This window comes from Perissodus microlepis, chromosome 15, assembly GCF_051167445.1.
Source record: "Perissodus microlepis isolate ML-2025 ecotype Zambia chromosome 15, ASM5116744v1, whole genome shotgun sequence".
In the NCBI taxonomy this organism is placed as follows: Eukaryota; Metazoa; Chordata; class Actinopteri; order Cichliformes; family Cichlidae; genus Perissodus; species Perissodus microlepis.
Window position 1 is genome coordinate 20,950,029 of NC_140475.1, and position 14,623 is coordinate 20,964,651.

The 14,623-nt window shown below is 38.0% G+C and overlaps 1 protein-coding gene across 1 annotated transcript; it reads left to right on the plus strand.

Annotated features, from left to right (window-relative positions):
• The first annotated feature begins 11,853 nt into the window (after positions 1–11,853).
• On the plus strand, positions 11,854–14,357 carry LOC146372118 (uncharacterized). Its single transcript, XM_084953417.1, has 8 exons — positions 11,854–11,914; positions 12,148–12,494; positions 12,874–12,960; positions 13,075–13,081; positions 13,153–13,239; positions 13,313–13,341; positions 14,052–14,120; positions 14,226–14,357. The coding sequence occupies exons 1-8, from the start codon at positions 11,854–11,856 to the stop codon at positions 14,355–14,357; spliced, it is 819 nt and encodes a 272-aa protein (XP_084809543.1).
• Positions 14,358–14,623: the final 266 nt, after the last annotated feature.

Below are 14,623 nucleotides of genomic sequence, written 5' to 3' on the forward strand. Positions count from 1 at the left end.
TCTTAAGCAGCTCCGTTTGTATTGAACTCTTTTTATCTTTTTCATGAATTCAGAAAGATAGAAGCAGATTTAACATGAGCTCTGCTTTTCAGTTTTAAACCCTTTGTAAATGTTTAGGTGTGTGCTGAGAGGAGGAGCTTTGCAGCTGAGTCCTGGTTGTAATTTTCATGTAATCTGCATCCTGCAGAATGCGCGAATGCTAATAAGCTAGTTAAGAGTGAACTTCTTTGAACCAGTCCAGGTTGAGTGATAACAAGAAAGAGCAAATAAAAATCTGTACATGCTGTTAGGAGATCCACTTGAAACATCCATTAGAAAGTTGTTCAGTTAAGATGGGCAGGTAGTAACATCTGGGCAAATTATAAGCAAATTACAACCAGGACTCAGCTGCAAAGCTCTTCCTCCCACTCCCAGCCTCAGTCCCTCCCACACACTCCAAAACATTATTGAAGCTGAAAACCAGAGAGAAAAAGAGAAATTGTAAGAAAAACTGTAATGTAAAAAAAAAAGTATGTAAAAATTTAACAAAAACCAAGAACCAATTCAGTGTTAATGGTTCATTTTAGTTTCATTTTATATCTTTCAATGGAAGTTTTATACTTAAGCGTTATTAAGCACAATTACACGTAATACACAGAGATACTGTCATGGCCTCTCCCTGTCATCTCTCAACAAATAAATTCAGCGCAACACTGCCACCTTCTGGTGCAGGAGAGAGAAAAAGGTTGGAAAGACGTAAGACGAGAGAGCGCAGCATGGTGCTTATGATGTGTGGTGAAAGAAGGCTGATGGGGTATTTTTCTGGGATGTTAATGCCAAACAACTTGATGAGAGACTTGATGAACTCTCCTCAGGTCAACTTACTTTCAAGTCTTTTCTTACTGTTAGTAACTTTAATGTTGTTTGACAACAAGAACATCATCAACAGAATCCACAAAATCAACTATTAGACCAACATTAAAATTAACAAACAAATTGACAACAAAATAGGAAAAAAAAACATCAAAAGGGACACTGACAGCACTAAATAATCTACTAGAACAGAGTCTGAAGAACTGTGATCATGGAAAATGTTATAAATCCATCTTCTGTCACACAAGGAGGATGTAGAAGAGCCATTTTCCAACTGCTATCAGGCAGATTTATGACTCTTTGGATTTTTCTGTTGTGTCAGGCTATTAAGCATATCTGAATGATATTGTTATTTAAAGAAGTGTTTAAATAAGTACAAATTTTGGTAGGCAAAATGGGTGCTCTAAGGAACAATAGTGAGCACTGGATGGATAAAGATAAGATGAGAGGAGATAAGATGGGCTTTTCAACCCTCGTTCTAACTTCAGCTTCACACACACACACAAAAACAAGAACAAAGACCAGGTAGGATTTTTATACCTGCTCATGTAAGGTTACAAGTTGTTTTTCTGGATGCTGCATGAATGTTGGGATGACAGAGTAACTTCTTTGTTGTTCTTTTTTAAAGGAACATGTATGGTGTAATGTTGGGTGTAATATAAACATATGTATGCGATAAAGCATTCAGTAAGTTGCCTGAGTTTGAACTGAATCAGAATTAATTATTGCATCACCTCACATGTTTTTACATAAATAACATCAGTGTTGTTTAGCTTAAGCACATTTGTAGATTCATCTTCAGTCATTGTCGTTTGGTTTAATTCTTTTGATTAGGAAAGTTTGATTTATCCCTAAGATAGGCTCCCTTTTGTTTGTTGTTTTGGCCTTGGGTTCACCCCAAAGTTGTAATTCGCTCCCTTCCTTTATTTCTAAATTTACTCATTGTAAATAAATCACTGTCAAAAAGTATTAATTGCGTGATGTGCTACTTGGGATCGGAAGGGGATGGATCACCCCTTATGTTATGGTCTGGCCAGGCCTAGACGGGTCAACTTTTATGATTGATATATTATTAGGGACCCTAAAGCTCCCCCAAAATAGGGAGGAATATTTTTTTCCCCAAAAATGAAAAAGTCATGCTTGTGAAGCAGACTCATTGTAAATCCACATATTACTGAGCAGTCATTGTGTTGTATTCACTGTGCAGGCGGATGCTGATGATGGTGTTCCCTATGCCTCCATGAGCTTCACCAAGAAGACCAAGAACAAATCCAGTGTAAGATTTTCATATTTTTAAAGATTGTGTTAGCAGTATGATGATGATGATGATGTATATATATATATATATATATATATATATATATATATATATATATATATATATGTATATATATATATATATATATATATATATATATATATATATATATTTGATTTATCAGGAACTCAATGGGGATGTGGCAGACAACACTGGAGGCCAACCTCAAGCCCATAGCACAAGTCACCATCAAGTGCGGGATCTACCAAGGAGATGCTCTGTCCCCACTGCTGTTCTGCATAGGCCTTAACCCCCTCAGTGAGATAATTGACAAGACTGGCTACGGATACCGACTACGGAATGGAGCAGTTGTCAGCCACCTCCTGTACATGGATGACATCAAGCTGTATGCCAAGAGTGAACGAGACATCGATTCACTGATCCACACCACCAGGATATACAGCAATGACATCGGAATGTCGTTTGGGCTGGAGAAGTGTAGTCGGATGATAACAAAGAGAGGGAAGGTAGTCAGAACGGAGGGGATCAAACTACCAGAAGGCAACATTGCAGACATAGAGGACAGTTACAAGTACCTGGGGATCCTGCAGGCGAATGGGAACCATGGAAAGGCCGCTAGGAAAGCTGCAACCACCAAGTACCTGCAGAGGGTCAGGCAAGTCCTGAGGAGACAGCTGAACGGTAAGAACAAGATCCGGGCTATCAACACCTACGCCCTGCCCGTGATCAGGTACCCTGCTGGGGTAATAGGCTGGCCAAAGGAGGAGATAGAAGCCACTGACATCAAGACAAGAAAGCTCCTTACCATGCATGGAGGGTTTCACCCCAAGTCCAGCACCCTGAGGCTGTACGCTAAGCGGAAGGAAGGGGGCTGGTGAGTGTCAGCACCACAGTCCAGGATGAGACAAGGAACATCCACGAATACATCATGAAGATGGCCCCAACTGACAGCGTGCTCAGTGAATACCTCAGGCAGCAGAAACCCAAGAAAGTGGAGGAAGGCGAGGAACCATCATGGAAGGACAGGCCCCTGCACGGTATGTACCACCGGCAGATAGAGGAGGTGGCTGATATCCAGAAATCCTACCAGTGGCTGGACAAAGCTGGACTGAAAGACAGCACGGAAGCACTAATCATGGCAGCACAGGAACAAGCACTAAGCACAAGATCCATTGAGGCTGGGGTCTATCACACCAGGCAAGACCCCAGGTGCAGGCTGTGTAAAGATGCCCCTGAGACAATCCAGCACATAACAGCAGGGTGCAAGATGCTAGCAGGCAGGGCATACATGGAACGCCATAACCAAGTGTCCGGCATAGTATACAGAAACATCTGTGCCGAGTATAACCTGGAAGTCCCAACGTCAAAATGGGAGATGCCCCGAAGGGTGATGGAGAATGACCGAGCTAAGATCCTGTGGGACTTCCAGATACAGACGGACAAAATGGTGGTGGCTAACCAACCGGACATAGTGGTGGTAGACAAACAGAAGAAGACGGCCGTAGTGATCGATGTAGCGGTTCCAAATGACAGCAACATCAGGAAGAAGGAACACGAGAAGCTCGAGAAATACCAAGGGCTCAGAGAAGCACTCGAGAAGATGTGGAGGGTGAAGGTGACGGTGGTCCCAGTGGTAATCGGAGAACTAGGTGCGGTGACTCCCAAACTAGGCGAGTGGCTCCAGCAGATCCCGGGAACAACATCGGAGATCTCTGTCCAGAAGAGCGCAGTTCTAGGAACAGCTAAGATATATATATACATATATATATGTATATATATATTTGCACATGCCTAGTTTTTGGGATTAACTTCAGTGTTATCCAGAATCCTTAAACAGTAGTTACTGTTTCAGGACTCTGATGAGGATTTCTTACTATGCTGTGCTGACCTGTTTTCCACCTTCATGGTACAGTAAGCAGAATCTGAGCTTTTGAATGCATGCTAAACTTTTTGTTATATGCCAACACTGCATCAGTGCTTTCAATGATATCCTGCGATTAATGGAGTCAATACCATGACATAAGTGTATGGATAAGAGTACTTATTGGTCTATGCACAGAGTATGTGATAGAAATAACAGCATGGTTACAGGGGAAACAGCAATTGTTCAGACTCACATATAATAATAATGGATTGCATTTATATAGCGCTTTTCGAGACCCTCAAAGCGCTGTACAATTCCACTATTCATTCACACACTGGTGGAGGCAAGCTACAGTTGTAGCCACAGCTGCCCTGGGGCAGACTGACAGAAGCGAGGCTGCTATATCGCGCCATCGGCCCCTCTGGCCATCACCAGTAGGCGGCAGGTGAAGTGTCTTGCCCAAGGACACAACAACCATGACAGACAGAGCTGGCGATCAAACCAGCAACCTTCCGGTTACAAGATGAGCTTCCAAACCCCCTGAACCACGGTCGCCCCAGATGTCAGTGTTAGACAAATGAGAAAATTCTGCATGTTCATATAAACAAATATAATGAAACACTGCACTACTTTAAGATTAATATAGTTTAATATAATTAAATCTATAGTTTTATAGATTAAGATCGTTTTTAATTAATATTAAAAACTATCACAGTAGTGATAGTTTAACCAAATTTTATGGATCTTTTCTCCCAGTTTCTTAAATTCTTAAGGACAGTGAATTGCACAAAAACAACAGACATTTGTCACCAGCTGTCTTCATGAGACGTTCACAGGAAGAAGAACTGTGTGTGTGATATGTATGTGGTCAGCTTTAGAGGGTTAAACCTCCACAGCTCTGCATATCCTCACCAAACTACTTCCCTTTCACAAATAATTACTTTAAAAAAAAAAAAAAGGGGGGGGGGGGGGGGGGGGAGAAAGGAAAGAAAAGGTGGAGTGAGACCACCAATAATTGCTAATATGCTTTTTGTTTTTTTCCCAATTGCTAGCACCGGTGACCTGTGCTGCCCATTCCCTATTTTTCTTTTATGATGGATAATATGTGCTCTATCAGTTACTGAGCGGGGGGAGGACATCAGTGACAGTAATTAATGTTATACTACATATTATGTTTTTTTTATTGCACTTTTTGCTCTGTCTCCTGACACCTAAGACTAAAGTAGCAGCTAGCATTTATTTTTTTGTCCAGCTTAACTTCCGGTTCTTTCATCTTCAATTTTAAAGATTTAATTAATGGGTTGATCAGTTCTATTCTTACTGTACCCTTAACACCTTTTTCTAAATAATGCATGAATGGCTCTCCTTACATTTCAGCTGTTATAGGATTTCAAATTGTACTCAGACAGCATAAAAAAACAAGATAAAATGATCTACTATAGGTTGAGAATGGTGTGAAACCTCAACACAGTTCAGTCTCACACACCTGGATGTGTTAACCATTTATCTGTCAGAAGTTCATCATGAAACCTTCAGAGCTCTGTTGCTGTTGTACCCACATTCTCACCAAAGCACTTCCCCTTCACTTCTCAGAAAACAAAAAGAGGTGCAATGAGAACCAACAGGTCTCAAACCACTAACACATCTCATTTAGTTTTCTTTTGTAGCTGCTAATAGTGTTTACTGCTGCAGTATCATCATGTTTTATTGTAAAAACTTGGATCAAATTCAGGTGAGTAGAGGTTGAATCTTAACCTCTTATCATGTGTTCAGGAAAACATAGTTATGAACCTGTTTTCTAATACTAAACTATGAGAAAACATTATATACAGTGAGTGAATATATACAAAGAGGACATTGTGTGCAGTAAGCAAGTGAATTATATACATTATATAAAAAAAATAAAATAAAACAATGTGGAAATTTACAGTTCAAAATATGAGAATGTACATTGTGTGTGTGGGGTGTTAAAGTGTCTTGTGCCGTAGTAAAGCCAGAAGAATCAGGCGCGATCTAAGTATGTGTTAGCAATGAGTCCTGTCTCAGTCACTTACTTGTTTGATAATTTACTTCTTTGATATTGAGCTTTGAGCGCACTTGTTGTCAAATGCAGAAGTCCGATCACATCAGTGGTCACATCTTTTTATCTGGTCCCAAAAATCTTGGAAGAAAATTGAGCTTGGTTCCAAAAATTGAATGCTGCAAACTGAAATTATTATGAAACTACAGCTGCATTGAGAATAGGTGAGCACGGATTAAGACTCAAACTTTTTTTTCTTCATTTTTCTTAAAGATGCAGTTTCAGATTTTTACTATTACAGTTAAATGCAACAGACAGATCAAAATCACTGGTTGTTTTAATTTTGTCATCTATGTATTTTATTTTTTTATCTCTCCTCTTTTGTACTTCTTGAGGTTTGAGCTCAGTTCAAAAGATAATAGCAGACAGTAACTGATGTTATGCTCCATATTACAATTACAATATTTTCTGTAACTACTTCTCTCTGTGTTCCCTGTATGTTAATAAGAATGAACTAAAACAAAAAAAGAAAAAAGGAAAATGGGGCGTGAGGCAGGGGACACCCTGGACAGGTTGCCAGTCTATTGCAGGGTGTTCCTAACATATGATTTCAAATTTTATTAAAATGAAAAAATAATACAAAATTATCTGCAATAGTGTGAAGAGTTTTGATCTCTTTCACATGTGGACAAGCACCACCATAAACACAATTTTAAACAATAAACTGTCAACAAAAGCTGCAAAAATAGACACATCTCAACTAATTATTTTCACACATTTAACTTCTATTCTATTATTGATCATTTTCCATTGTTGCACAGTCCATTAAAGGCACTATAAGTGAGTTTGCAAAATGCATTAAAATACGAATATTTAAATATTTAAAAGGTTTTTACTTTTTTCATATTGAGAGAGAGGTGAGGATGCTTAAAATCTATGAACTGAAATAATTCAGCAAGAGGGGAGAAAAGGAGTGATGTCACTATGAGGAAGTGAGCAGGAAGTTGATGCTGTATTCATCTCTGAGACTGTCTCATTTGTGAACGTGAGAGCAAGAACAGAGACAAAGAGAGACAGAGAAGCACGATGGCTGCATTCACATGGATTCAAATGTCTTCATTACTGATACTGATGCTTCAGTTTAAAGGTAAGTGTACATAGAAACACATTCAATTAACAAACTGCATTATTATCACAAGTGTTATTTATTCTTCCTTTAACTGAGACAGTCATGATGTACTTTTTGACTTTATCTGACTCTTGGAAACTAAAGTTGAAACTTAAACTTGTGTTGTATTTAAAATAAACTTCACATTATAAACATAACACTCATATTCATAACATATTTGATGTTTCACATTTCTCTCTCTTTTTCTCAACAGGAACAACTGAGCAACATCAAACTGATCAAACTGTCACAGCTGGATGTGGACATGATGTTACTCTGCCTTGTAAAAATGTGATACAAGGTCAGCATAGCTGTAACAGTACTACCTGGATCTTCAGTCATTCAAGCAGCTCAGTATGACTCATTGACTTTGGGCAGAAAAAAGAAGTCAAACCTAAATCAGACAGACTGAGTCTTTCTGCAAACTGTTCTCTGGTTATAAAGAAGGTCACAGATCAGGATGTTGGTCGTTACAACTGCAGACAGTTCAAAACAGCAACAGGATCACAAGAAGGTCCAGACTTTACGATTGATCTGTCTGTTATTAACAGTGAGTATTTACATCTTAATGTTTTCAGCTCAAACTGTCCTGTTAGAACAACAAACTGAAACACCACAATAATTATGATCACAGTGATGAAGTTCATTTTTCTATTGTTGCTTTTCTCTTACAATATCTCCATCTTCACCAGTGTGTGTACATGAGAACAATGATAAAGCATCTTGAACAGCTCTGTGTTGACATATGAACACTGTAGACTCACAGTTGAGTGTCTGTATGAAGATAAAGAGAACATATCCTCAGACATGAGACATCATCAAAAATGAGACTTGTTAGACTGTTAAACATCTCACCACTGTTTCCTCTCTGTTCTTGTTCACTTACTTTCAAGTCTTTTCTTACTGTCAGTGTCTTTAATGTTGTTATTGTATTTCTTTAGGTGAAGCTGTGACAACAGCCAAATCAGCAAAATCACCAATTAAATTAACATCAACAATAACAAACATGTGGACAAGAAAAGATGAAATAAAAACATCAGAGGGGACACTGACAGCACCATCAAATATTCCATCTGGAGGTAGAGACTGAATCTCTCTTCTTTTGAAGTCTGGATGTCAGAGTGAGACTTGGCTCTATGTATCGAGAAATTCAGTATCATGTTTAACATGTTTTAATAATTTCTCCAGTTCCCTCAGGGTTTATCATCGTTTCTGTGGGTTTAGCGGCGCTCTTAATAACTGTTGTGGTGATCAAAATTGTTTCTGTCTTTTCAGATTTTCTGTATTTGCTGAGATGCATCATCGTGTCTGTGGGTTTAGCAGCTCTCTTAATATCTGCTGTTACAGTCAACATGTGGATAAAATGTAACGGTGAGAAAATTCACAGATGAGACTTTTACACATAAAAAGTTTTGAGTTTAACTGTTTACTGTACTCTTGTTTTTATTATTTTGTCTTTTCAGTAAGCAAAACACAGATGGAGAAAACCACTGTGAGTTTGAACAGTCAATAGTCCTCTCTAACTTTATAGAACAAAATCTCTTTGTGGTATCTGTTCCTGTTTGACACGGTTGATATACAAAGATAGAACATAATGAAAGATAAGAATATCCTGTGCTGACCATGTTCAACTGAAACTTAACTGTAATCATAAGGAATTTTAAAAAATCACGAGAGTGAAAACATCAGACGAATGAGCAAAATAATATCACAAAGTATGAATATCTGTCACGTTCCTGTGGGGGTGACCCAGTGTTTTGTGTTTTGAATCATTAATAGTCTTTGTTTTCATTATTATTTACAATTTTTAGTCTCTTGGATTCTGCGCTCTTCCTGTGATCCATGTTCCCTTTGTCTCCCCTGTCAGTCATCCTTGTTTCAGTGTAAAGTCTGTGTCTTCTTGTTTGACTTTGACAGTCTTGTGTGCCGTCTTAGTTTTTTCCGTTTTCCTTCTTCCGGGTCTCGTTGCGTGTGGTTTCTCCAGCTGTGTTTTCCTCCTGTGTCTCATTCCTTCGTTACCTTTGTGTTCCTCTGTTTGTTGCTGGGTCGTCTGTGTTTCTCCTTCTGCTATTTCTGTTTTCATTGGCCCTCGTCTCAGATTTTCATGTTTCATATTCAGGCTTTATTCTCAGGTTTAGATTCTTTATATTTATTTCTAGTTTTTCCCAGTTTAGGTTTTAGTTAGTTTTTCACAGTCTCTGATCGCCTTTTGTTATTAGTGTTTTTGCAGCCCACAATAAAGGCTCGCTTTTTGTTAAACATTCTCCTGCATCTCTGTGTCTGCATTTGGGTCCACATTCTCTCCTCTTCAGGCCGTCTGCCTCATCAGACGTGTCAATATCAGAGAGAATCTAAAGTGTGTTGTGTTGTTTTCCACAGGAGCATAATGATGAGGGTGAAGATGGAGTGAACTATGAAAATATTGGAGACTCTTCTGCTTCTGTCAGACTCCACTGATCAACAACTCAAACATCATCTCATCACATAAATTAGCCCATTGCTGTTGAAAACACTGTGTGTCTGTGTGTGTGACTGGGTCTTTGTCTGAGACTTGCTGAGCCTTGACCACTGTGGGACATGGTTATAGAAGGTGAGGGTTGCTCCTCCGTTCCACTCCCTTCTGGTCATTGCCCATGAGAACAGTCCTGAGCTCATGCTTGGATGGTTCTGTCTCTTAAACGTTCACCATGGGAGCTCTTTCTGGGCCTCCCTTGTCATTCGTTTCTCCTTCTACTTGTGTCAGCACACGGTTGTCATCTGGACGTGTGGGCTTGGGTCTGCAGTACTCTTGGGGTGGAGGGCCCAACTAAACTGTGTGTTTCTCTTTCATATACACACACACATGCAAGATAGTGCATTTTTCTGAGGTGCTGTTTGTTTTTTGTATGTTTTTCTCACAGGTGCAACAGGTGGTGATCTGTTGAGTTGAGCTATGTGTGCTGTGTCCTTTTGATTTTGTCTTCTCTCAATTTTTCTCTGTTTTTCTTTTTTCCCTTTCTCCTCTCTACCCATTCTTACCTCTCCCTACCTGTCAGCTCTGGTATTGATCAATTACACATAAGTTAATGTGAATAACAATGAAAATGAATAAATCAAGTAGAATAAAAAGAAAGACTAAGATAAGAAACCTATACAAAATTCATATAGCTCCTCTTGGCAAAGCAAATGTGTTGGCACAACAGAGCATTCAGATCATGTTTCTGATTGTGAATGCTGTTGGACAAGACAGGTTTAAAAAAAGGAAACAAAAATTACATTTTGATTTTATATCGTATTTAGCTAAAAACTTTTTCATGTAGATTTAAATTTATCTAACAAGTAAAATACCATACAACAACTATTTATCCTTTATTTAATTATGATAAACAGAATCTTTTGTTTGTTTAAATTTGCTGTTGATGATTTTTATTAAAGGTTACCCACTGAGTTAAAAATGACAGCTTATTTATTGCTGTTTACATTTTGTGTTATTTATTTGATTGTTAGTCTTCATACTTTATTTTTATTCCTGAGGTTAGTTTTAATGAGATTTAATAACAGGAACAGATATAATGATCCAAATTATAACTTCAGTTTCTAACTATTGCTTTTTTTGCTGTCTAATAATAAGAATAAATGTAAATATGTTTGTGGACAACTTTGTGTGTTTTTAAACTCTCTCCATCTCACACCTCACACACACCTGATCCCTCCACCACAGACCACAGTACAATCTACCGTCTATTATTGTCTCCAGTTTGACTTCCTCTTCTTTCATATTCAGTATTAAACTTTTACTCTGCTGGTTCGAACAGCTCTGTTTGTACTGAACTTGTATTATAACATTTCCAAGCGTGTGCAAACATCTGTTTTTATTGTTAATATTATTCTTCTGAATTATACTTACACAAAATTAAAAAAAATAATAAGGACCTGCTGTGTGTAGAAACTGCTGTGAATCCTAAAGACAGTTTAGTGACACATTCATCGATGTGTTAACCATTTATCTGTCAGAGGTTCATCTGGTCATCATGAAACCTCCAGAGCTCTGCTGCTGTTGTACCCACATTCTCACCAAAACACTTCCCCTTCACTTCTAAGAATGAATGACTTCAGAGGTTCAAAGAAGAACAAACAGATCTCAGACCACTAACACATCTGATCTGTGTTCTTATCAAGCTGCTAACAGCGCTCACTGTGGCAGTGTTAGCATGTTTCATTGCAATCATTAAGACTCAGATTCTAGTGTGTAAATAATTTGAGTCTTCACCCTATTTCATGTGTGCAGACAAACATCATCATAAACCTATTTTCTAATAAGAAACACAATGTACAGAAGAGCTGCATTAATGTAAACACTTACCTCATCTAACAGTCTTCACACATTTAACTTCCTATATTCTTTTATTGATCAAGACATTTTCCACTGTTGAACAGTCCTTTAAAGGAAAAACAGAGGAGTTTGCAAAAGAGATTAAGTATAAAAGTTATTAAATGTTATGAAGGATTTAGCAAATTTGATATCTACATTAAGACAGAGGGGCAGATACAGATGAGTTCAGATCTGTATCATACAGATTCAGTAAGAGGAGAGTAAAGGAGTGATGTCACTATGAGGAAGTGAGCAGGAAGTTGTTGCTGTATTCATCTCTGAGAGCAAGAACAGAGACTGAGAGAGACAGAGAAGCACAATGGCTGCATTCACGTGGATTCAAATGTCTTCATTACTGATACTGATGCTTCAGTTTAAAGGTAAGTGTACATAGAAACACATTCAATTAATAAACTGCATTATTATCACAAGTGTTATTTATTCTTCCTTTAACTGAGACAGTCATGATTAACTTTTTGACTTGAGCTGATTCTTGGAAACTAAAATTGAAACTTATGTTGTATTTAAAATAAACTTCACATTATAAACATAACACTCATATTCATAACATATTTGATGTTTCACATTTCTCTCTCTCTCTTTCTCACAACAGGAACAACTGAGCAACATCAAACTGTCACAGCTGGACGTGGACATGATGTTACTCTGCCTTGTAAAAATGTGATACAAGGTCAGCATAACTGTATCAGTACTACCTGGATCTTCAGTGATCCAAGCAGTGCAGTATCACTCTTTGAACTTGGGCAGAATATAGAAGCCAAACCTAAATCAGACAGACTGAGTGTTTCTGCAGACTGTTCTCTGGTTATAAAGAAGGTCACGGATCAGGATGTTGGTCGTTACACCTGCAGACAGTTCAAAACAAAAGGAGGATCACAAGAAGGTCCAGACTTTGAGATTGATCTGTCTGTTATTAACAGTGAGTATTTACATCTTAATGTTTTCAGCTCAAACTGTCCTGTTAGAACAACAAACTGAAACACCACAATAATTATGATCACAGTGATGAAGTTCATTTTTCTATTGTTGCTTTTCTCTTACAACATCTCCATCTTCACCAGTGTGTGTACATGAGAACAATGATAAAGCATCTTGAACAGCTCTGTGTTGACATATGAACACTGTAGACTCACAGTTGAGTGTCTGTATGAAGATAAAGAGAACATATCCTCAGACATGAGACATCATCAAAAATGAGACTTGTTAGACTGTTAAACATCTCACCACTGTTACCTCTCTGTTCTTGTTCACTTACTTTCAAGTCTTTTCTTACTGTTTGTATCTTTAATGTTGTTATTGTATTTCTTTGTGTGAAGAGTCGGCAACAACAAAATCAACAACATTGAAGTTCACCACAAAAACATCATCGACAACAAAATCCACAACATCAACAATTAAACCAACCGTGAAAATAAACACATGAACAACAAGAGAGGAATTAAAGAAATCAGAAGGGACACCGACAACAGCATCAAATATTCCATCTGGAGGTAGAAACTGAATCCCTCTTTTTTCGAAGTCTGGATGTCAGACTGAGACTTGACTATGTGTGGAGAAATTCAGTATCATGTTTATCATCTTTTAATAATCTCTCCAGTTCATTCAGGTTTTATCATCGTTCCTGTGGGTTTAGTGACACTGTTAATCATTGTTGTGGTGATCATCAGATGGAAGAAAATTAAAGGTGAAAACATTCACAGATTAAAGTTTATGATAAGTTGACTCATAAGTAAACCCATCTTTTTTTCTCTTTTCAGAAAACAAAACACAATGTGGCAACAACACGGTGAGTTCAAATTCAGCCATGTCATCTATATCATCATCTATTAACTCTATAGTTTCATACCAGACTGAGCCTATAATTGGAGAATAAATATCAGAATTTCAGGAGCGGGACCACGCCTCCCAACATGCTCCTTCTGGTTCTCATGTATATAGGTTCCCCCAGTTCTACAGGCTGCTCGTTCTCATTTACGTGCCCTACCCTCCCTCCTCTTTTCAATTCTTTAACTTCTTTACTTCTGTTTCGTACATTGGGATCTGCCAGGGCTGGGAGCCACCGCCAGTCCCCTTCGAGGCCTTCCCCAAACCACTAGGGCGTGGGCCCAGCTAGTGAAATGATTTTTAGCGATAAGTTCAGTGACATAAAGTATCAAAGGTTCAAAGGAAGAAACAAGGACTGGGAAATACATTGAAATAATTGATTAAATATTCTTTATATTTAGTTTGTTTTTACACTGAGCAGATTTTAAAAATAAAACTGTATTTTTTCAGGGACTGAGCTTAAACCCTGCAGATACTCAGCCTGGTCCAGGATCCAGTCAGGACACGGTGAGATCACACACTACTCCCAGTACAAAGTTAGTTTCAATAGAGAAGAGCAGAAACTATGATGTGATGAGGACCTGATGCTGAACTTACTTAAACAGATGTGAAACAGACTCATTATAAATCCACATATTACTGAGCAGTCATTGTGTTGTATTCACTGTGCAGGCTGATGCTGATGATGGTGTTTCCTACGTCTCCATCAGTTTCACCAAGAAGTCCAAGAATAAATCCAGGGTAAGAATTTGATATTCACACAGATGGTGTTAGTAATAACTTCACAATTTTCAAAGCTCCTGTCAGTTTATGTCTTTAAGACGTTTTTGTATTATTTTCTTAAAGTCCCGTGGTGATCATGATGATGATGATGGTGACACTGTGACCTACAGCACTGTGAAAGCATCCTCTTCACCTGCTGGAATTTCCCCTGATCCCAACAACCTCTACTCCACCATCAATTACCCAAAGAAATAGGATGTTACTCATGCTAAGTTTTTTAACTATCTAACTAGATAGATAGATAGATAGATAGATAGATAGATAGATAGATAGATAGATAGATAGATAGATAGATAGATAGATAGATAGATAGATAGATAGGTAACTCTTAGTCAAACATCAAGTTATGTGATTATGTTTAATTGAGAATACAAAGACTGCAGGATTACTTTTTCATACCACTGCATGTGCTCATAGATTCAGTGGATTACTTTGAACAAGGTGAACATTATTACGATGAA